Source organism: Gymnodraco acuticeps, unplaced genomic scaffold (assembly GCF_902827175.1).
Source record: "Gymnodraco acuticeps unplaced genomic scaffold, fGymAcu1.1, whole genome shotgun sequence".
Taxonomy (NCBI): domain Eukaryota; kingdom Metazoa; phylum Chordata; class Actinopteri; order Perciformes; family Bathydraconidae; genus Gymnodraco; species Gymnodraco acuticeps.
The window spans coordinates 869,899-892,376 of NW_022990459.1; the positions used below are offsets into that span (position 1 = coordinate 869,899).

Consider the following 22,478-nt stretch of genomic DNA (forward strand, 5'->3'; position numbering starts at 1 on the left):
ACATGTCTGCTTTGCCTAAACTGAAATAATAATCTGCCACAAACAAGTAGGTGTTTTTCATTCCGTTGTTGTTTTTCTGGTCCCGATATAAGTTAACATCAGGGTCGTGCAAAGTCCATTCAGGACAGCCATTTCTTTTTTTCTTCTTAAGAAATGTCTCTTTTAGCGCATTCATTAAAAAGTTTCACAGTCCAATTCCAAAAAATAATTGCAATCAAGCTGTATAAAATCAATGCATTATTCAACTGAAATAATTCATCAGTTTCCTTCATTATTCATGTCTGGCACGTTTTAAGTGAATGGTTAATTGTGAATTATTAATTCTGCTTGGTTCATTATGCAAAAGATGATCAACCTTTTGTTAGTGCCATAAGATTTATTTTTCTGGAGGACATGTACAAGAGATATAAAATCAGCTGGCTTTATCGAGTTGAAAGTGTTTCCTGTGTTGGGAATACAAAAACAATTCAGCATGATGTTTTCACAATGCCCCCCTACAGGTTCTTTGTATCTATATTGAATCATCGTACTGAATGTTGGAGCAGCTCTTTGAAGTTGTGATGGATTTACAAGGACGAGTGAGCCCACACACACTGGAATATGCATGCCTTTAAGAATCTCACAAAGGTGACAGAAATAGTTTGATTGTCAGTAGAGTTAGTGGTTGTTGGTGTGTCCTTGGTGTTACTTTGACAGATACATAGATGAAAGGCAACTACATGGTTCCTGAAGAGCCTTCATTTTAAGAGTGGCTTTTGTTGTAACATTTGTCGCCCACCCTCAGTTCACAGGCACGTCGCTGTAAAGGAGAGAAGGTGCTTGCTCAGCACGGATAACCTTCGTGAATATTTAACACTGAGGAGTGAGCTGCTGAGCAGAAACTCGTGTGCAGCTGCTGCTCCTCAAGGTCTCTCCGGCTCCTCGGTGTCCCATCTAGAGTCTCTGTGGCCGATTCTTCTTTATCAGCAAGATGTAGGCCACAAAACCTGCTGGCACCTGTCCTGAATGAGTGCAGGCTGTAGTTACTATCTGAGTTTCACTTTTTAAAGGTGTATTCTCCCTTTTAGCAAACAGATTCACAAGAGTCAGATTAAAAAACCTTTAAAACAAGTCTTCATGAGTAGACGCACGCTTCCTTATGGACATTGATACAGCTCAAAGAAAATAGTTCCAACAGGAAACTGCTTACATCGGTCTGTGGGTTATCCTGAGTCATCATTTCAGGAAAGAGATATTGCTGTATTGCAAAATGTATTGTTTTGTTGCTCTAGTTCTGGGTAAACTTCCTTCTAAAAGACTAATGTATTGCTATTTATTTACACATTTTTTACCAGTAGCATTTTCCATCACCTACTTAATTCGACTTCATTTCAAAACGTACAGGTTTGAAACCTTGTGTTTGTGAAAATACACTGTTAATTTAAAGGTAGGGTAGGTAATTCACTTCAGAAACACTTTTTGTTATATTCCATGGAATGCTCTTAACATCCTGTTAGCAATGAATACATTAAATGCTTTGACAATAAATATATACAAATATTTCATCTGTGGAAGCCGTTGCCTTGTAAAAAGCAAGTCCAATTATCTGCCTCGGCCCGCGGCAGATAACTGGATGGCCTACCTGCCTGTCAGCCTTCAATCTCGTGCACCGCAAACTTATCTCGTGCCCTCATTGGTCATGTGCGCGTTCGTGTGTGTTGGAGGGGGGCTCTGTAAGGAAGTCTGTACTTTCAAATTCTAGCTGGTTTCTCCATTCTTACCTTTAAGAAAAACATTTCTTTAATCACGACCGTTCGTCTTCCTGATGTATCAAGTTGCAGGTTTTCATTTATTTTACTTGAATGTGCCAACAGTAATATAAGTTCCCTCTAGCGCAGCATCACTTTGAACATGCGTTGACATTTGTTAACTGTGGGAAATGCAAGCGTTCGTATTAATAGCAGGATGCTCTTCTCATCATTTATTTACACCCGCCCTCTGTCCTGTCCTCTCTTTGGTCTCACACTGTAAATATAACACTGTTTATGAAATATTAAAGCGCTGCAGGATAGTGGATCTTGCTGAAATCAGTGATTAAAAAAACACAAATCTAAATAAGGCTTCAATTTGTGCTTGCTCATTACACGGTATTTTCCCAGAGTTTTTCCCAATTAGAAACACAATGCATTCACAGAGCTCATTTTGTATAAGTATTCTTTGAACCTGCTGTTGGTTTCAGATGATATTGCTCATCGTCCAATCCACAAAGATTCTTGAGGCTTTTCTTTTTTTCTGAGCTACTCACTGTGTTTCACTCGGTGAACCAGCATGCTGTCAATCACACCACCTCTCTGTCTCTCCTGAGAGGGATTGCCAGGGTTTGTTTTCAGCCTGCAAGAACGACTCCTCCATTTAATAAAATAAAATAATATAGCTGTAATTTTGTCCGACAGTCGGCCCACTTAGGGAGGAAGCCTTTTGCACCATCTCATTTAGAGTTTACCTTCCAGGAAGACTCCATGCTCACACACACACACACACACACACACACACACACACACACACACACACACACACACACACACACACACACACACACACACACATGCTCATCCTCACACACTACCTGACATATTGCAGTATAAGCAGTTTGCCCAGGTAATGAGATGTGAGTTGGGGGGTGGGGGTGTAATGGTCTAGCAGGTCATGGGTAAAATAGTGCTAGAGAGAGAGACTTGGAGCAAAACCTCAGCCCATCCAAGTGGAATTTCATTCCTCCGAGGTGTTTGAGTGGACTATGAAATGAAGCTGTAGCTAACACTTGATCAAAACTGGCCACTGATGAAATGACCTTGGAGAACATTTGAAAGAAAGCCTCACAGATTTTCGCCACAACACACATAGCTAACACTATGCAGATGCTCACTTTGCTCTCATTAAACAGCCGACTCAGCTATCAGAACCTCCTCGTTATCCAAAACCCAGAGAAGCCACTGCTGATCACAGTTGGACAGCGAGGAATATCAGCGACTCTCTCATCACCTACCCTGAGGGAGTTGTCAAACATCCAGGGTCCCACCAACCTACTGTGTTTGAGTGTGTGTGTGTGTTTGTGTGTGTTTACTGTTTACTGTTTACTGTACATTAGTACCTCAGCACGACTTGTAAAACCAGCAGCAGAGGTGAAAGGCCACTTAACTCGCACGTTAAAGATGCTCTGTCTCGCCACCTCCTTCATGTACATCTTCACCTTGTATTTATATACTCCTGCCCGTGCTCTATGGGTCATATTTCCACCACACCATTCAGCCCTTTGTTTCTCTCTATCTTTTCAACTACCATCCTATTTTCAGGTTATTTATGAGAGCAGCGACAGGAAGCAGCATTTCCTTGGAATAAAGATTCAGCAGGTTGTGTTTTCCTTAAGAGATGGAGCAAAACAAATATAATTTAATGGAAGCAAACTTCCCTTTGCTTCATTTACAATATTGTGAATATTTTAGTTGCAGGTTAAGCATGGGACACCTTGTATTATTATTATGTATTTGTTTATGTTACAGAGGTGGCCAAAACTTGTGGATACAGCTCAAATAACATAACCAGAGTGTGATGTAAATGAAAAAACAAAACAAGCCAAAGACTGATCTGCTCTTATTAAATCATTCTATAGTCTTTTTTTATTATAGTACAACACTAATAAAGCATAAAGACTGTAAGACATTGTTGTCAGTATAAAATCATTACTTTAAAAACTTTTTCCAGTTTTCTTTTTAACCAGATACAAATATATGGATATGGATTTATTCATAAAGCAATTAGCTTAGCTAGCATAAACAAGCTAGCTCTCCATGCTCTCTCAAAGTTTACAAATGACTGATGAATTGTTGTTTTTACATCACTGTTTTTGTAAAGATTAAACAACAACAATTTACTAAATGAATCCTGAAGCACGTTGTGTTGATTTGGAAAGAGTTATTCTACTGTAGCAGGTTGCCCCTGCTCTCTGTGCTAATGCTAGCTTAATACTTGACACATAGATGTGAGAATGGTGTTGTTGTTTTTTCATTTTAAAGTAAGCATTTAGGAGAGTAGGAGTTTTTCCCCAAAGTGTCACACTAGTTCATGATCTAGTTAAATATACTTGGCTAGAAATCCCTTTATCTTACCTATACATTATTAGCTTAGGCTACTGGTAAATTGCTGTCTTTTTAGAGCCTTGTTATGTCTTGTTTGATATCTGTCTGATCGTGTCCTATACATTTGTTTTCCCTCCAAGCCTGTGTGTGCTTATGGTTTTGTAACATAGACTGTACATATAAAGATTTGTTCCACTTGTGGCTTGAGATATTGCCTAGCTCACAGAGCGTGAAGAAGTTAATTAAAGTGGGTGTCAGCATAGGTGACTAAGCTAACACTCTGTGTGACCAGCATCCAGTTTCTTTATGAACATCGTCATGCATATGCAACAACTTCTCTCTGTGGGTTGGAAAGATAATATCTATAGTTTAGAGTAGGCATAAAGGATCTTCTGTAAGCCACTATGACATGATGTTTCAGTTCATCTCATTCTATCAGGTTCTTGCCAGCGTGGCTTTAGGAAGAGGCCGTCTTAAACATGTCCTCGTCCCACGGGTCACACCTTTTCTTTAACTCAGCTCTTAGGGAGAATTTACTGTAGACTGTTGCTGGGGAAGTTGGAGTTTATATTCTTGTAGCACTGCAGGGATTGTTTGATCTCACCGGCATTAAAGCAAATGATGCAACTCGCAGAAGGGTTTATTCTTAAGAGAAGGTGGCTGTGATTAGCTTTACTCCTCTGGGGGGAGATTTGGGAGTGCTAAGCTTCTTTTTTGTGCCTGACCTACCACACAAACCAAGTTGGGTTAACGCGGCGAGGCAGAGAAGTGTTTTGTTTTAATGAAACAAGAGATTAATTTTCAGATTACTTGCAACATAATTTAGTGAAAAGGTGTTATGACTGCTCTGGGGAATTTGGGTCATTTTGTCGGACAAAGAACAATAGGGTAGTGGATATTTAGCTAAATACATGTAAATGGTAATATGCAATATTAAAAATCAATGTGCACATATTCAGAATTTTCTAAAATGTAACAAATGTATACATCCTAAAACACTTACAATCCTACAATCTGATTTAACAAACTGTTATCTTTTTCTCATTGTGTTGCTATTTTGTAGGTCAACTTTCTACAGAGATGAATTGGTTACCACGCCAACCATTTTTTCCCCTCATCTTCTGTTGCTATGGTAACATATGGGTGGTGACAGTTGACCTGATCTTCATCTGTAGATGATGTAATTGATAAATCACCAAACCCTTACGTATAATAGACACATTTTGTCCGGACAGTTTGACCTTTGTCTTGTTGACTTTCCGAGCAATGTAATGCCTGGTAGTCTGTTTGGTCTCAGGTGGCATGATACAGTCATTTCACTGCTTTATAGTTAACAGCAATATAAGCCCAATTAAAAACTGTTCTCCGCCCCATTCCCTCAATGACATGTCCAGGACAGAAGGGCTATATTGGATTCAAATTATATTGTACATCCAAAACATTTGCATGAGCACCACACAATGTTAGTTCATTAGAAGATAATGAAATCATGACAACACAGACCGTTATCTCAAATGAACACGCCAGAAACATTTATGACCGCTATGGGTTTCAGCAGTTTTGCAACTGGTCTCACACCCGTCCAATTAGAAAAACAGCCTACAGCTATCCACTTGGAAATGAACTGGATTTAAAGACAGTTATGACCAAATCCTGCAGCTGTGAAGGAAAGATATAATATATTCCTTTGAATGTTTTGACTACTTCTAGTTACAAAAGTGAATCTACTTGACTTTTTCAAAGCTATCACTTAACAGAAAGTAAGTCAGTTGTAATTTGGGCATTTTCACGGTGTTTTGTAGAGGATTATGCGCTGTAAGCATTTGTTGCCATCATACACGGTATGTTCCCACTTCCTTGAGCTTGTATGTTATTATCTTGGCCTCCTGAAGGGCAAGATCGTATATGGATTTTCAATAACAATGTCTATTTATATAGACAGATCACTAGTGGTCTTTTTCTGAAAGGCTTTGAGAATGGATGTATTATTAACTCATATTTATGTACGTCTCTCCATCTCCTTCTTGTGAAGGGCATACCTCAGGAAAGCCTGGAAGTGACTTCTTCGAACTTGGCATAAAGGTCCACTTGGACTACTGGTTAAAATAAAAACAATTGTGTTCAAGAGTCAAGGTCACTGTGACCTCATCAAATACAATTTTTGGAATTACCAACATTTTGCTTAAATGTCTAATGGGAAAAAATAATAAAGTGACATTTTGTTTGAACAAGATCATAAACTGTAACTTGGGTACTTGGCAGAGGCATACTGCCCCTAGGTGGTTATTGTAGTTCATATATGTATTGTATGTCTGTTACTAGTTTCCAGAACCTTTGTTATATTTAAAATAGCTTGTTTGTCCAATTATCAGTCCAAAACCCAAACATTCTTTAAATTACACGAAATAATAAGAATAGCAACAAATATAAACCTGCAAACAAGAAGTAAATATTGCTTCCTCTTTTACTTAATGGTCGATTATTTATAATTTGTCAATTAATGCTTTAGTATTTTTCTGACCAAGGTTAAATAAAACATTTAAATGAATCCATTGACATTGAGAGGCAGGCCATTGTATGTAGGTCTTGTTTGTATATATTTCTGCAATGCTACACAATCTGCATGCTTAAATATATACACACAATTTTCCCTTTCTTTTCTGCAATCAAAGAGCATAGTGGTTATTGAGTCACATCAACAGGTTTTATATTAATATATATTATATAACCCATCCAGTCCTATCACTCATGAGTCACAGAGACAGTGTGTCTGATGTTTGATGTGACCCGCTCCAGAGACGAGTCTGCTCCTCGCTTATTTTAGACCGGTAACGAAGGTCTGAAGTCTTCCTGAGCGACAGGCTGTCTCTTCGCCTGACTCTTGTTATAGTGTTGTTGTCACATGCTTACAGAATGAGTCAAAACTGTGTGTGGAAAACAGTAACGCTGGGGCACTGTTGTTGTGGTTTGGGTCTGGAGCAGCCTGGTGACCGCCGGGCAGTGATTGGTGTATAAATGCAGTTCAGGCATGTTTTCATCTTTTGTCAGTATCCACCGGCAGAAAACTGAGAGAGAAAAACTGAAGGAAATGTCACAACATGCTGCATTTCAGATTTACCGGCCATATTAACAGAGAGTTTGTTTAGTGTTTATTTAAATTCAAGTGCAAAAACAATTTAAGCTCCACCTAAAGGAGCAGCATTTGTCCTCATTTGCTCCTCCTCTTCTTCCTCTTGTTTTCTTATCTTCCTCCTTCTTCTCTTGTTCTTCAGCTTCTTTATTGTTCTTTGCTTTACTGGTGTTTTTCCTTTTCTCATCCTTTTTTCCCCTTTTCTCATTCATTTATTTTCTCCCAACTTCTTCCTCTGTTTCTCATTCTTCCCGTTGTTGTTTTGCTCTTCTCTTAATCTTTCTCCTCGAAATTCCCTGCTTCCTTTCACTTTGTTCTATACCTCCTTATTTTCCTCCTCCCTCCTTTACTCATACTCTCCCTTCCTCTTCCTCCTTCTTACTCCAAGATAAAATAGACCTTAAATAATCCCTACAGGTAAATGCAGGTTCTCTTCCTTCTTCTACTCCTATTCCTCCTTCTCTTTATTCTTGTAATGCATCATTATTTCCATCATCATCATCATATTCAGTAGTATTAGTCAGGCCGTTGAAGTACACCTCAAGGAGATCATTTATTCTGTCTGCCTCGGAAAAATATTAGTGTGTCTAAAACTGCAATCTGTGATGCAGCTCCATCACTCACAGTGCGTCCTCTCAGCTGTTTCTCATAGTGCTGTGCTCGGTCAGTAGTCCTCCTCCAGTCCTTTGTGCTGTCATCAGGGGGGTGGAGGTGTAAATCCACTACACCTGGCTCCCTGCCTGCACCGCTGTGTCCACCAATGCTCTTCCTCCCGCAGACTAACATTAGATTTTGTCAATCCTTCCCCCTACTGAACTATAGATGAACCTTTGTCAATGGCCTGGTTGACCTGTTCTAAATGTGATAATATGCTAGGAATCGTATTAGTAGCGTGTTTGCCAGAAGGGAAACCACCTACATCTCTGTGTCTAACTATGGAGCTATAAAACTGTATTCTGTATCAAAATCTGTTATTTTTGTTACATCTGTTTGCAGTTTGTAGGCTGCAAAAGAAGGAGGACATTGTGGTGTAGCTTGAGTGTGAGCTATATATATATATTGGCTCTAAAATTCAAGCATAAGCTCCTTAAAAAATGCTGAAAATGTATACATCTTCAAATGCAGAATGAAAACCCACCTGTTCCGACTGTAAACATTAAACATAACACCGACAAAAAAATAAAAGTTGTATAGTACTGAAAAGGTGGAACTCATCTGAAACTCATCACTTAAAATGTCTTGGCTTGTTTGAAGACAATGTACGTTCTAAGTCTGACCCATGCCCTTGCTCTCTTTCTTTTTGTTCTCAGGAGTTCGCTGCACTGACCAAGGAGCTGAACGCCTGCAGGGAGCAGCTGCTGGAGAAGGAGGAGGAGATCTCTGAGCTGAAGGCGGAGAGGAACAACACCAGGGTGAGGACAGCATTGACACACATCTTAAAACATTTTCCAAACTGTTTCCACTGCCACCAATTAATTGGATTCCACAGTTCATTCATCTTTCACTGATTTATGATGGTAATTTATCTGAGGCATTCAGCAGGCCAATCCCTCAATGTTGTTTTGACATTTTAAACCACAAACAAGGTTTATGATTCTTTATTTGATATCCAAGCCACTTACATTTGAACTCCATGAGTTGCACAACTTGGCCCAAATGTTTGTGTGTGCTGCAGAAAGCCTGCTGCACACTGCGATAGACTGAGTCCTGAGGAAGCTTAAGCTATCTGTTGCTACGGTTTTAAAGCTGCAGAGGCACTGAAGCAACCACTGTCTGTTTCCAATGCACAAACATACCTCATTAGCTCTCCACATTCCGCCTGAGCATTTTTCCACTTGCTTATGGATGGCTGCTCATACGTAACACTAAGCCCAAATGGCATTGATGCCCTGCAGTGTCCAGCATAGTATTTGATGGGAAGACATTAGCAGGTCTGCTCGATTTTTGTGGAACCGACGGACTGTGTCTTCAATGAAAAACATTTGCTTTTTAAATCAGTAAGCACACTCTGCTGTTGACAGATAAGACCCTGTTTTCCATCCCCACTGCTGATTAAGTGTGGCTGTGTTCAGTCTCGCACTCTGTCTCAGAGTGTAGGCAGAAGATTTTAGCACGACAGCGAGAAAAAAACAACAGAAAGGAGGGAGGCGAGGCGGAGACGGACAAAAGTCATTTTCTTTCTCGCACTTGATTATCACTTAGAATCTTCTGAGGGGCAATTACCAAGCATTTTTAATTAAGCTGGGTTTTGTCTCTGGTAGGCTTTTGCAATTCATAATTAAATCTTGGAAGGCGTGTACAGGCAGTTAATGGACAGAGGAGCTGACAACAGATGGGATGACAGTGGAGAGAAAAGTTAACTCTATCAGCTGTTTTAGACGATCATTCCATCCAAGAGTCATGCAGAGAGCCAGAGGACTGAGTTCATCACTTAAAGGTCCCATATTATACTATATTTGAACAATGTATTATATGGCCATATCTATACAAAACATGGCTCTGAAGTGTTTTGCTCAAAATACCAAACAGATAATGCATTTTAGCATGACTCATACCCCTCTATTTCAGCCCTGTTACAAAAGTGCTGATTCTGGGTCTGGCCCTTTAAATGGAAACAAGCTGCTGCTGGCCACGCCCCTTTGGAGCATCTGCATGCTTTTATATCTGGCTTCTTTACACATATTTTCTCCAGTAGAGCGTTAGCTCTGAGTGTTAGCAATGCTTGCAAATCTAAACACCAACCATATTACTTCCAAAACACGTCACGCATTTCCAATATGACGTCAAGTCCGCAGAAAATCTGGGTCAGCTCCATAGTATCCCCGTTTTTAGAGATGTGGGTAAGGAGGAAAAGAGAGAGGGTTGTATTTTGTGAGTCTCCTTACACACTGGGAACACATATTTATGTATAAAAGACATCAAAAGTGCCTTTTGCATAATAGATTACCTTTAAGATAGAACTCAAGGTAAATACTTGTTCTGATTTAATTCCACAGTTTGCAGGAGTATGTAGACATGATGGCTGCTGATGAGACTCCTAGTACAAGATAAACAAGTGAAGATACGACACTTAAGTCTCCTTTCGCAGCTTCCTTTAGTGCACCGAGCAGTAACTTTATCAGTGTATAAACACAGAATACATTAAATCCATCTGCAGGTTGTTGGTCAGCGTTCAGTTAGCGATGTTCAGACTAGAGATAAAATGATTAATCTGGGAGAAAAACAGCAAGCTTTTTCCAAGAAAATATTGGGGAGGTCATTTTGAGCTCTCCAAACCAGATTATTATCTTGGAGATGTATATGTCCTTGGACAATATCCGCCAGAGAATAAAGTGCATCACCTCAAAACTGCTTCTGGCACCTGTGATTCACAAGGGGAAATTACAGATGATTATATTCTGATCCAGAAAATGTAAGAACAAATCATGAATGATGTTTTATCTCTGCAGCCAAACTGGTAATCTCTCTCCTAGTCACATCCTGGCTGTTTACTCCCAGTAGTTGTTGTTGTTGTTGTTGTTGTGGTTGTTGTTGTTGTTGTTGTTGTTGTTGTTGTTGTTGTTGTTGTTGTTGTTGTTGTTGTTGTTGTGTTGTAGTTACCTTCTTTTCCTACAGTCTTCCCCCTAGCTCTGCTTCCCATCTTCTCTGTCTGTTCAAACCTGTCTGCTGGCAGTTGAATTACATGCTACCTTGCAGCCTACATTAGCATTTCCCCTTCTGGGCACTGCAGTTACTTGCACCTCTCATACCTTTACTGAAAAGCTGCTACACATACAGCAAATGTCCCCCCTAGAAAATGCCATAATTACCTTAAATGACTGGTACTTTATGGCATTTTCTTAATCCACAAATGTTAAGATTAAGTCTGAATGAATTATAATTGTTTTATTTATTTATATGGTAGCCTCATTATGTTGTTTGAGGGAGCCTGATAAAACACAAATTAATATATTGTTTGTTCTTCCAGCGCTTGCAATACTGCTTAAATAAATAACAGGGTAAATAGCTTAGGTTTGGTGTGCAGCTAAGCCTTTCTCATTTAGCATTATTCCCACATTTTACCGGTAGATAACTTAATGAGACTGCTGCGAGGAGAATTCAAATGTTTCCAATGATGATGGTGGTTATGATGATGATATTAACAGTGATTCCCCCTGTGTCTCCTCAGCTGCTGCTGGAGCATCTGGAGTGCCTTGTGTCCCGACACGAGCGGTCGCTCCGCATGACGGTGGTCAAGCGGCAGGCTCAGTCCCCCTCGGGGGTCTCCAGCGAGGTCGAGGTCCTCAAAGCGCTCAAGTCCTTGTTCGAACACCATAAAGCCCTAGATGAGAAGGTAAGGCTCCATTAGTGACGTTATAGGATTTATACCTTAAGACTTATTTTTGTTTTTGTACATTTTGGAACTTGTTCATCATAAAGTGAGTAGTTATTTCTTTGACCAGGGGTGATGTGATTGGATAACTCACAAGAGGGCTATATTATCTTTAAACACTCTGTTTTCTGCGCTCCTGCTTAAACTAACTTTGTTTTCTTGCACCGTGTCCATATAAATTGATTGGATGAATGTTGAGTTAAACAATAAAAAAGTCTCCATTAGAGCAGCTTTTTTAATCTGCCCAAGAGGCAAGCACATAAGTATTAGGAATCAGCCTGTTGGTCGTTTAAATCTGCAATTAAAACTATAATTAAGGATCTACTATCAGATTTTACATTTTAGTTGGCTCAATAAACAAAGCGGCAGAAAAAAGAATCTACAAAGAACAGAAGCAAATCAATCTTGGGGCTTATTGGAAGAAACTCAATACCCTTAGCATTACAAGTGAATACCAAGTCGTAAAATCATCAAAAGTAAACAAATTAGAAAACACATGATATCAAGCTTACATTTTTCATAGTATACACTATATGTATAGATATTTAAGATCACATTTCTGTCCATTAAGCAGCACCAAACCAAACGCATGTCTCCTCTCATATTGTTATTGGTATTTGGTTGGAAGGCATAAAGTTGCCTTCCAACCATTCATTTAAATATTTCATTGGATATTATATTTTGTGATATTTTCCAAATGTGTGTAATCATTCTGTAGATTCCAACCAAGCGTTCCTCCTGCCTCCTCACAGCCTGCTGATGTATGACCCAAGCCCCCTGTGTGGTATCACCAGCAGCTCTGTAATCCATTCATCCTCTCCTCTAAAAGCCTTCATTTATAAAGCATGCCCAACCACATGCTGTTCGGCGAAATAAAAGATGTCTTGGGCGGCAGGGGGGCCGTCCCGCCTCGGACCCCGGCTCACTTCTTATCAAGGATCAAGCTCCTCTGAGATCCGGCATCCTATTGGGCGGTGCGCGGACATCCAATATGTGCGAGGGATCGCTCAATTACAGCCGACAGACTCCCAGAAGAAGACGCTCTGAGTTCACAGAGGAACTTAGGAGGGGATATATCCTCGCAGCTTTGAAAGCAATAAAAGCCTCAGAAATGCCGCTTTGAAGCCACAACAAAGTGATATTGTCAGGGAGGAAATAGGAGGGGTTGTATGCTCTGTTAACCCCCTTATTGCCTTGACTAGATTTTTTGCAATGGGAGCGTCTGATCTGTCAGACCCTTTGCTGTCAGTCTTAAGATAATTCGAGAGTAAATATTTATATATTAGGGCTGTCAGTCGATTAAAATATTTAATCGTGATTAATCGCATGATGTCCATAGTTAATCGCGATTAATCGCAAATTAATAGCACATTTTTTATCTGTTCTAAATGTACCTTAGAGGAATCTTTTTCAAGTTTTTAATACTCTTATCAACATATGAGTGGACAAATATGCTTTATGCAAATGTTTGTTTATTATCATTTGAACAATGACAAATATTCTCCTGAATATTCTCAACACAACAACCTGGAACCTCTCTCGTCTACTTCTTTGCACTGAGCCAGTTGCTCAAACAGACAAGCCTGTTTACAGTTGTCGGTGAAATGCCGCTCCTCTGTCTTCATCTTCAGTCAAAGCATGAGACTGAAGTTCCCTCTGTGGGTCAAAATAATGCGCTGTGATGCAGTCGACACGTTGGATGCGATCCGAATTATCTAACGCAGCACCTCGTCCTCCACAATGTTAAACTGTAGCCACCCATTTAGCTATCGCTGTTGTTGTCCAGGCGTCTCCCCGGCAAACTTTCAAGCGTGGTCTGCCGCAAGCGAGCGGCAGGAGTGGGGCTGTCAGCATCAGCTGTGTGCTTGGCTTGCTGTTTAAAACGCCTTTTTTTGCATCCATATCTCTCTCTAGAATCTCCCACCATCCAACTAACAACAACAACGTCAAGCCTTTGGGCTCTGAAACTACGGGGCGGGCCGAGGACAAATACACATGCGTTAATCGCACGTTAAAATAATTAGTGGCAAAAAAAAAAATTGCGTTGACAGCCCTAATATATATACTGGTAAATCTTGATCCATTTTGGTTTTCCACTTTTTTCCTCCAGGTACGAGAGAGACTACGGGTGTCACTGGAGAGGGTTTCCGCCTTGGATGAGGAGCTCACAGCAGCCAATCAGGAGGTAGGAGCTGCCACAGCTGGTTTTATTTAGGATAAAAAATGTGGAATATTCAAATCTCAATCAAGATGAACTCATAGTTCTTTTAACAAATGCCAAGTAGTAGCTCACAGGTTGTTTTCATTCTAAAATATAGAATTTAAATGTCACTAGAATATTTGTTTTGGATTATTGTGAGGAAGGTGCATTCAGACACAAAGTGCAAGTAAAAGCACTGAAACTGAAAAGCAACAAAAGAGCTACTAACAACACAAACAATTGAAATACATGAACAGCATTTGTATCAGGATGTTCAAAGTATATATAATTGAACATGACATGTATCAGAAATAATTGGAAACCAATAAATAACATAAAATAAATTGAATAAAAATGTCAGACAATGCCAGAAGGAAATGTATACATGTAAGTAAAAAGAAAGCCTTAAAAAGAAAATATATATTTGTAAAATGATTGAATTAAAATGTTGTTAAACTGCATACTGCAGCACACTGTACATGTAAACATGCGTCCAAATTCCAACTCACAGAACAAATGTACACAGTTATGTACTGCTTGTGTATGTGGAAGGAAATCTGTAACACATAGTGTGAAGTTTTTATTTAAATGTTGCATCAACTCACCTATAAACCTCTGCAGGCTTCACTTGCTTTAACAATACAGGGAATATAACAAAATAAGAGGCTGAGGCGTATAGCTGACAGGAGAGTGGACTTTTGCAATGGTGGCCTAACTCCCCCCCCCCCCCTCCCTCCCAGCTCTGAGAACAGCTACTGCACTGCAGACACTCGTGTTCCAGATGAGGGGGGGCCCTCAGGCTGGCACTTCACAGCCTGTCAGATATGCCAGTCTGACACTCCGGCCTAGAATAAAAGTGGAGAAGGAGAAGGAGAGGAGAAGGAGAGGGAAAGGGGAGAGAAATCAGCGGGGGAAAGGTTGGGTAGAGGCGTGCAGAGTGGGTGTAAGGACAGACAGAGGAGGAAATGCAAAAAGAGCAACGACAGAAATAGAGATGGCAGGTGGGAAGCAGGTTGTGTGTGTGTGTGTGTGTGTGTGTGTGTGTGTGTGTGTGTGTGTGTGTGTGTGTGTGTGTGTGTGTGTGTGTGTGTGTGTGTGTGTGTGTGTGTGTGTGTGTGTGTGTGTGTGTGTGTGTGTGTGTGTGTGTGTGTGTGTGTGTGTGTGTGTGTGTGTGTGTGTGTGTGTGTGTGTGGTGTGTGTGTGTGTGGTGTGTGTGTGTGTGTGTGTGTGTGTGTGTGTGTGTGTGTGTGTGTGTGTGTGTGTGTGTGTTAATGAGTGGGTCAGAGGAGCACGGCTGACAAGGTGTGCAGACGAGAGGGAGGTCAGAGAGGCAAACTGTTCTTTGGTTTTTCGATAGTTGCTTTAGGGTATGAGTCCAAGGCTGCAGTCAAATTGTCAAGCAAATTAAGCACTTTGTCTTTTAAGGATTATTATTATTATTATTATTATTTAGGACTATTGAGGTACTGCAGATGTAATTAATGTGCCTCTAGATACTTCCCCCTGACTGTGCGTTATTGTGATGTTGTTGCATTCAGGCCTTATAAAGGGGGCTACAGTGAGAAATACCATACTTCATTACCAAGTTTGAAATCAAATTTTTTTTTAAAACGGTTGTTTGTGCCAAATCAACATGAATCACAGATGGTATGATTATAAGAAACTATTTGTATAAATAAAACGTATGTATGCATAACTTCTTAGGCCTTCACATTGTGGTGGGAATTTATTTATAAATGAAAAGGAGCATTCTGGAAGTTTAGGGAGTTAGGGAGGCCATATCAGGATGTTGAATGTCATACTGTTGGTGCACATAGAGTGTAACTAACAACATTGCAACACATCTTCTTAATACGGAATTTTCCCAATCTTAGTTAAGAAGTGTGAGAAGTAGTAAATATAGATAAACATTAGCACATAAGAATCACACAATGATATTCTTAAAGGTCCCATGTCATGGCCATTTCTACTGATCATAATTCCATTGTTGAGGTATACTAAAATAGATTTATATTGTGCAATTTTCCAAACTCACATTGGTTTCTCATTTATCATATCTGTATAGTAGAGCTCCTGCCCCCCCCCCCCCCCCCTGCCTGTGAGCCCAGTGGCTGTCTGCGAGACAGCGAGACACTGCGGAACTCAGCCTGAGCACACACTGAGTTCCGCGGTGTCTCGCTGTCTGAGCCAGCTCACACTGTCTCGCCGACCCCACACCAGTGAGCCAGCTCACACTGTCCCGCTCCTCACAGCAGCGAGCCTCGCAATGTCCCGCCGAGTGTGTGTGTGTGAGGAAGTCCGCGGATTGGTTCAAACGTAACGGCTCCGCGGACGTAACGTAGATTGGTCCAAATGGACCAATCCGCGAAGCCGTTACATTACGTCACTATACCCAAATACGTCACTATACCCAAGAAGTAAACAATGACAAAGAGAAATGTCCAACGAGGCGTTCTGGGGCAGCATAGACAGGTCTTTTCTGTGTTAGAGTTTTACTCGCTACAGGGTGTACTTTGAGGCTTTGTGACTCTGCAGACCGTTTACATGCAGAAAAACCTTCATAACACACAAGGGGACGGGTAATAACCAGAAAAGCATGACATGGGACCTTTAAAGTAAGTAAGTGAGTGTAATGTCTTTCTATTACACACATCTTCTACTGTGCATATCACTATTTAAACATGTTGAATTAAAAAGAAATACCATAAGAAGCACCATCCAACTCAGTAAACACCTTATAATGTCATCTTAATTTGATGATTTTACAACAGTCACTATTGTAACTTAGATTCTGTACGATCAGAAAGGGAGGACATTTTAGAAAAGTAAAAAAAGAGTATGACAGGCTGCTTGTTCCTAAAGCATTTATCTTTTACAGCTTTATGACAACGTCGGCTTTTTAACTGTAAAGTACCTGCCAGACATCTCAGTGGAGGGTGTAGCACTTTGTGCGGTTTCCTCACATTGCACAGGTTAGAGACTGTACATGTGATCGCCTCAGGTGAACGGTTAGCAGTACAGCTGTCAGAGCGGAGGACAGATGAGGGATTGGACCTCCAGGCAGTGAAACAGGATTTCAGAAGAAAAGCAGCCACACTTCAGAGGCTCCGGGGAGGCGGAGCGGTAATTGATTTGTGATGGAGGTCTGAGTCCCCGCGGGGGGTTTGACAACGTCATGATGCCAGATGTAATCAGTGACCTCTGACCTCTCAAACTCATGGGCGTTTAAGTGGCCACCAGCTGATTACTGCTGCTGATTGCAATCTGATATTACGGAACAAACTGAAATACCCACTGTGTTGGAATCTATCTGAAGATAAACTGTTCAATTAACTGTCCAACAAACTGTGGGGACAGTGGACATTAATCAACACTGTGACACTTTTTGTAAATCTAACATGTAAACGTGCTACAGCTCATTTTCACCCAAAGTCTCTTGACAATTAGAAAGAGATAAAATAATAATGGGATAAACACTATAAAAGTATTTTATTAAGCAATGTTTGTTCATTGTTGAGTCCAACAATATTCTTTCTTTGAAGCCCTTGAAAGCCTTATTTCCCATGATAAATATTACTTAATAATATTGAATATTCATGACTGAATAGGCAAAAGTACATACATTTTTTTAATTTAATCAGAGATTAAAGTTTAAAAACTCAGTTTGATTGACATGAGAAGCCTGTTGATATGAGCAACCAACCCAACAACTGTTTTCAGATTTGATTTAAATACTATAATAATAATAATAATAATAATAAAGTATGTGACATTAGAGGAGCTCAGAAAAACAGCAGATTTAGAAATCTTTCTTGCAAAATAAACAAAACTGTGTGCAGAAAAGAGCTTTTAAAACAAAGTTTGAAGTTAAAATGATTTACTACATTTCTTGAGAAAAATTAATTAGATTTGATTATATTTTTTTCAAAGAAAGACAGCCATGAGATCACATCTCTAAGTAAGATGGAAGACGTTGTCAGAGAGAACATTTTCTTTTTTTATCCTGCCTGATCTAATCCCGAGTGATAGCTCTCTTTTTCAAAGGAAACCCCCAGGTAACACAGGCTCAGACAAAAACAGAATGAACTCCTTTTCCTCCTAAATAAGAAGTATTTCAGGACTTGTGTATATATGTCTGTGAATATTTGTGTACATGCATTTGCTCCAAAGTGCATGATTGATTGTAATTTAAGCGCCTAGCAACATACTCCCAGCTCTCACCTTGACAAAATCAATTTTCCATACTCTGAGAAACTCCCCCAAAACCCCCCTTCATTCCTCTTCACATTTGTCCAATCTCTCTTTCATCACATTACCTCAGACAGTCCTCTCCACCCAACACAGAAGTGCTAAGGAAAGATAAGGAAATCACGAAGCGGTGCAGTAAAAAGGCCCGACTCGTGCTACTTGTCCTCCGTCAGATGTCTGCCTTTTGATGAGAGGTAGATCAACCACATAAAAAAAAGAAATTATAGGCGCCATGTTCATTTTGCATCAAACTTCTCCTTCTTTGTACTTTCAGAGCTGGAGCTCATTTGTTGTGACTTTCTGTGAGGGGTGGGGTTAGTGTTTGATCTGTGAGGTGGAGAAATTACCAACACTCTCAGAATAATGATACAGAAACATAAGTATGCCCAGAGTTAACCCTGTGCCTTTTGTATGGGAGATATTATTCCTTCATTGTCCTGCCTTTCAAAATTCATGACAATGCCATGTCTGTAAAATCATTTTAGGATTTGAGTTAAAACCAAATTATGTCAAAGTGACTCGAGGTCATTTTAACTGTCTCATTGAATTCCCTCCCTTCCTATGGAGGAGCATATTTTGATGCGTTTTTTAACAAAGCTGACTCTCCAGTAACTGTAATGTCAACTTATTTTTAAAATAAACTGTATCAATACTGTAGATTATACCGTGAATCTGTGAATAACAGATACAGTACCTGGGCTGCTTGGAATGACCTTTAAGAAAATAGAACAACAGAGGAATATCATGCAGATTTTCAGAGTCCTGGGGTCTTCAGAGAGTTAAGCGTTTCCAAAGCTATTGGAAATGTATGGAGTGGAGGAAGCATAATGCAGCCGTAACTACATCGTGCTAGCAGTACAGCATATATACTGCCGTTTGTATTGGCTGTTGTGTTCTGGAGTTTGCTACTGTATACTGTAGCTATTGCTGAACCCATTAGTGGACTAATAGATTAGTTGATGGAAAAACTCAATAATCTCCAGCTATTTTAAATATTGATTCAAGAAATTGTTCAAGCAGATTGGCAGTAAATTATGTTTCCAGATGCCCACATATGGAGCTGCTTTTTCTCTGTTTGATTTCATATTAACGGGAATATCTTTGGGTTTGAACTGACAAACAAAATATTTGAAGGCATCTCTTTGAGAAACTGGGATGGGCATTTTTCACAATTTCATACATGTTAAGGCAAAACCAAAACTTATAAAAAAATAGTCCTTAGTGTCAGACCTGCTTACCTGTTTCATTCAGTTTTTCAGTTTATGATAACCTCTTTAGAAGGATAACGCAATGTAAGTGTTGTTACTCAATTGTTAATTCTATGTTACAAGCCAAAATTCACAAAAAACCAAGGGAAAAGAGATAGGCTAACTGACTGCCACACATTACAAACAAAAGTATATCCTGAGGTTCTAGGGAAGTGTGGCTGTGTGATAAACCAAAATACTGTAGTGTTATTCAAATCTGCGTTGAAGTAAGAGGAGGGTGTCTCACAAGAAGTTGACATTTTTGCTCAGTTACAATGATTTGTCTCAATCCCACAAGTGTCATGTTCTTGAAAGTCTTATTTTGGAAAGTACGAGAGGCACCACAAAGTCTCAGGGTCGTCAAGTTATTTATTAGAGACAAGTAGCGGCCCAGTCTTTCTCTTCCTGGCGGTGAGGAGAGCGATAATCACATGGTGTCAGTTGAGGAAAAGGCTACTGTAATTATGGTTGTTGTCGGTCACCCCTCTGACAGCATTATGACTTAAGGACAGTATCTTAAGGTAGTGGAACGAGACACTCTGTCCACACAACATGATAATTACAGTGATTGTATCAGTGCTCACGTTCTTCAGCTTCATGCCGCTTAAAGCCATCTTCCATACATTCCTGTAGAGAGGGACATACTGTCATTAACTGGTGTTACAGAAGAGAACAATTATTGATGCTGATGTCATGTTCATGATGTTTAAACATGTTCTGCTTCTGTCGCAAAGCCACATTGAAGGAAATGCAATAACACATATTAAACCGTTTTTATCTCAGCTCTCTTTAACTGCAACATAAACTTTGTGTGTCTATTTCTGCTCTAATCTGTGTTCTTGTTGCCGTCCCGCAGATCGTGGCCTTACGGGAACAAAATGCTCACATTCAGAGAAAAGTGGCTTCTGGGGACGGAGAGGACATACTGGAGGGAAGTGAGGCTCAACAGAATCTCCATGGCAAGGTGAGACCTCTCTGACCACACTGATAACATATATTTTATGTTTTAAACATGGACAAAACTGTTTTATTCCCTTACTTTAGCGGCAGTGTAGGAGGAGAGTCTTTTTACCATTTGGCATTTGTCAGCAGACTGGAGTTGGTAAAGCTCAGTATCAATTTAACAAGGCAAAAAAGTTGATTATTAAGCTCACATAGCAGATATAACACAAAATGAAATCTGTTTATCAAGCAAGCATTTTACCGATTTGGTTTGCCAAATGTACCCAGTACAAGAAACTACCATAAACCTCATAACTAGTAGAAAACAAATCTTACATTTTAGACTGACTAGTACAATTGTCAAAATGTGTGTTAAATATGACTCAAACTAGATGATCTTTTCATTCGTCTAAGTAGGAGCTTAAAATAGGAACACAATGAAAAAATGTCATTCCTGAACAGGACAAGGCATACAAGCGACACAATGTATTTGCTATTCTCAATTCATTGGACATAAACCTTAAATTGTCACTATGGATCTGGATGCATTGAAAGTCTTTCTAAAACAATGTGTTTATATATGCACAATATGAAAAAAACTCTTTTAAAAATTAGTTCTAAGTTTTCATTTATTTTCCTCAAAATCACAGTTTATTGGTAATACACACTGCTCAATGCGTTCCTTCTGGTGTTTATTTGCCAGTATAACATCTTAAAAAGGTTTCCATACATTCAGCCCTGCTGGTTGTGAAGGTGACCCACAGCCAGAAGTGACCTCAGCACTGTGATATTATGCAGCAGCACACGTGGACCTGCATAGCTGAATACAAATCTCTCTCTGGTTATTAATTTAGAGACAGAGGAGTAACTGCTTCCACATTAACAAAACTGACACCACATGAGAGCCCAAAACAGCTGACTCCAAATCCCACAGCAGAAATCCTTCAACATGCAGACACAGCATCTACATGTTAACAGGATACCTGGGTGGATCAATGGAGAGGCTTTGATGACTTACTGGAGGGGAAGAGTTGGGGGAAGAAGTCAGCAGTAATAAAATGCAGGCTGTGTTGTGCAAAATGTACTTGAGATGTAGATGAACAGCTGGAATGTGTTGAGGTGAGTAGTTACAGCGTCCCAACTTTTACAGCTAGGCGCTGCCACAGAGCCCACCAGGAAGGGAGAATGTTTATGGCACCCCTGGAAAGAGGTTTAAAATGACTGGTGAATAGCCTACTTAAGTTTATTGAATTAAAAGTTATCTATGGGGAAATTCATACATACCAGCCTGTGCGGTCAGTTGCAGCCACAGAGCCCACAGGGAAGGGAGAGAGAGACCCAACAATCCCACGGCCAAATCCCACTGTGACATGAATAACAGTCAGTACACCAGAGGAACCAAGCTGAAGGTGAGAATACTGCAGACAACGGCAACTCACCAATAGTTGCAACACTGCAAGACCGGGAACCTCCGGAGGAGCCAATCCTCCTCAAACGCACCGGGCGTCAGCTGCGCTAAGACAGAGTAGTGTCAAGCCGGGTGTCGCTCGTGCCCATGAATAAATGACAGAATGCAAGATGTTTTACCTGTCTGGTAGAGAGTGTGATGCGCGAGCTGCCACGCCAAACAATCCACGCGGCCACAAAGGAGAAGCGGAGGGGGAGGGAGCAGATTTGTCTCCTCCACTTAAATAGCAGGTGCGCAAAATAGCAGGTGCGCTGGCATGGTGCCAAGCAGCGTCACAGAGGGAGGAGACGTGACGTCCGGTCACATATACTTGATGTACTTAAGATTTAATTTAGCTTGTTTGAATTTTAAACTGAAAAGACGAGATTTAAAACCTTAAACAATTATATCTGAATCTGAAAACATAAAATCTTTAAGGAAATACCTCAAATATTGTATTTTATATGAAAGTAAAAAATGAAAATAATAACTATATTCAAAAGGTAGAAACAATATTCGAATTGAAAAAAAAAATCAAATGCTTATTTATTTATTTTTAACATTTTTATATTGAACTCCCAGTTTAATTTCTTTCTTTCAAATGATCAAAACTATTAACTGAGATTTAGTTCTATATAGTAAATAATGATGAGAATATAAAATCAGACCCCTTTAACTAAAATATCATTTGAATTAGAATTGAAATCAAACACTTTTACTATACTTAACAAGTCATTGCTGATAAGAGGAAACCATAAAGTGCATCTTTGGATGGAC

General features: G+C 39.8%; 1 protein-coding gene and 1 long non-coding RNA gene across 23 annotated transcripts in view; one reads left to right on the forward strand and one right to left on the reverse strand.

Annotated features, from left to right (window-relative positions):
* Positions 1–22,478, forward strand: part of ppfia2 (PTPRF interacting protein alpha 2) — a 204,784-nt gene that overhangs the window by 135,875 nt on the left and 46,431 nt on the right. For all 22 annotated transcript variants that reach the window (XR_004569975.1, XR_004569974.1, XM_034226061.1 and 19 more), the window contains 4 exons: positions 8,556–8,657; positions 11,414–11,578; positions 13,728–13,802; positions 20,169–20,276. Coding sequence is in view for 20 of the 22 variants with exons in the window: in XM_034226061.1 (XP_034081952.1) it covers positions 8,556–8,657; positions 11,414–11,578; positions 13,728–13,802; positions 20,169–20,276 (450 nt within the window). In the remaining 2 variants the exon portion in view is untranslated. The remainder of the gene's footprint in view (positions 1–8,555; positions 8,658–11,413; positions 11,579–13,727; positions 13,803–20,168; positions 20,277–22,478) is intronic.
* Positions 21,589–21,996, reverse strand: LOC117552528. The gene is made up of 3 exons (XR_004569979.1): positions 21,842–21,996; positions 21,694–21,764; positions 21,589–21,617 (listed from the first exon to the last, which is right to left on the reverse strand). It is a non-coding gene; the product is annotated as an uncharacterized LOC117552528 (long non-coding RNA).